Source organism: Limanda limanda, chromosome 4, assembly GCF_963576545.1.
Source record: "Limanda limanda chromosome 4, fLimLim1.1, whole genome shotgun sequence".
Classification (NCBI taxonomy): domain Eukaryota; kingdom Metazoa; phylum Chordata; class Actinopteri; order Pleuronectiformes; family Pleuronectidae; genus Limanda; species Limanda limanda.
In genome coordinates, this window is record NC_083639.1 from 25,990,676 (window position 1) to 25,992,617 (window position 1,942).

Sequence of the window (1,942 nt, forward strand, 5' to 3'; positions counted from 1 at the left end):
ATGGCTTGAAGATGGCGATTTGCTGGGTGAGGATTCTCCCACAATGCAACACTCATAACGCAGGACTTCCCAGTTAAACTAAGTCTACTTAAGATGGAACTGCTGGTTTTGGTATTCAGATTCTTTACTGTCAGAAAAAAAGAAAAGAAGCGTCAGTCTGAAGAGTCATGTGATGTCTTGGGGTCACCGGGTCGTCGTTCGTCCTCTTTCTCCCTCCTCTCGTGCGCCTCCTCCTCTTCATCAGATGGTGATGAAGCCTCCCTGGTCGCTGCTGACCGACTCCGGTGCCACGCAGCGGCCCCGCCTCCTGGTGACGCGCCGCTTCCGGTGGAATTTGGCGTAGCAACGAAACCCTTGATTAGAGACGTAAATAGATTAGAGAGATGTGGAAACATTAAAAACCAGTAGAGCTGCTATAATATAGATTAATATAATAATATAGATTTGGGCTTCACATTAAACAACGCATCCCGATGTGACTCACCGTCCTCACACATGCAGTCGTCGTAGCACTTGTTGTTGAGGCCTCGGTTGTGAGCTTGGCACTCGTGTTGTCTCAGGTCACAACAGGAACCTGCAGCGGAAGCAGAACATTCAAACACGTCTCATTCCCCACGGAGAGAAACAGAAAACTAATGAAGTCATTAATCATCGTTTCCCATCACGAAGACGAACAGACACTGGTGAGGAGTTCAGATCGGATGATTTCATGTCTGCAGGACTCGACCAAACGGCTTTGAGGGATTTGTGGTTTTGTTTTTAATCAGCACAGGGATCCACTCATGTTTATTAACCATTATGTGACAAATGTTTAAAGCCTGAGGAGGTAAACACTCAGGAAGTCACAAAAGGAAAAGCAAAGTTTCAAATCACAGTGATGAGCAAGACGACAACTCCATTAAATGAACCACAAAGCTAAGATCAGATACGTTTTCAGAAAAGAGGAGTTTCAAGGCCCAGGTGGCAAAAGCTCTTTCCCTTAAGTTTTCAACCTGGTCTCTAGAAAGTTAGGGTTAAGTCACAATATCTTTTCAATATCACAGCGTTTGTCTGGGTTCCAGATTGCGACTGACCGGGGAGACAGTCCAGGTGGTGGTCGCACGGCTCGGTGGCGTCGGCGTCTTCCGTCACGTTCCCGCTGCTCAGGTTCTTACTCCGCCTCTTGTCTGCAGCAGGAAAACAAAATAAACAGATCGATCCTGTTTCTCCAGACGACACTTTTATATCCGTTATCATCCGGTGGAGCCATTTTATTTATATGAGTGCAGATTTGTGGAGAGCAGATATAAATAAACCCTTGTATAAATAAAGATTATTTCCTGATTCAGAAAATCTGTGAAAATGTTTAAATTAGTCAAATTGACAAGTTAAGCCAAAGTGTATCGATCGCCCCCTGGTGGCTGGCTGCTGTAAAGGTCATAAACCCTGTCTGCTCCATGTAAGTAGACTAAACTAAAATGTTTCTCAGAGAGGAGGTCAGCGGTTCATTTTTCCAGTTTTAAGTTTGGTTTAGATTGACAGCTGAGGCCGACTCGTGATTGGTCAAACACATACAGGAGGAGACATGTTGATTATTAACCTTTCTTCCTGGAGGCCGGCCAAGCGTCCACAGGTTTCATGTCCTCGTAGTCCGTCCAGTCAAAGAGCGCCATGTCCAGCGTTGGCATCACCTCACCTTGTCCTTTCCCCCGACCGGACTTCTGAGGGACGGAGACAAACTGTTAATAAAATCATTGAAACACTTTGCCACCACTGTCAGACATTATGAATCTTCTATTCTTCAACGACTGTTTTAAAGGATAATCCACAAACTGAGTGTGACTCCGAAGCCGCGGTGGAGAACACGCTGGAGGGATCGATTCTGTCTCCTCAGATAAATGTGGGGTTGCTCCGGTGAAGCTCCGGCAGCAGCAGCGGGGGTGGGACGACTGTTTGATTAGTC

The 1,942-nt window shown here is 46.2% G+C and overlaps 1 protein-coding gene across 1 annotated transcript in view; it reads right to left on the bottom strand.

The window, feature by feature from the left end:
* Positions 1–240: 240 nt before the first annotated feature.
* The window catches only part of draxina (dorsal inhibitory axon guidance protein a), a 6,544-nt gene continuing 4,842 nt past the window's right edge, over positions 241–1,942 (bottom strand). The window contains exons 3-6 of the mRNA XM_061070634.1: positions 1,580–1,700; positions 1,074–1,166; positions 485–574; positions 241–353 (exon numbers count right to left, since the gene is read on the bottom strand). Coding sequence (XP_060926617.1) covers positions 241–353; positions 485–574; positions 1,074–1,166; positions 1,580–1,700 — 417 coding nt within the window. The remainder of the gene's footprint in view (positions 354–484; positions 575–1,073; positions 1,167–1,579; positions 1,701–1,942) is intronic.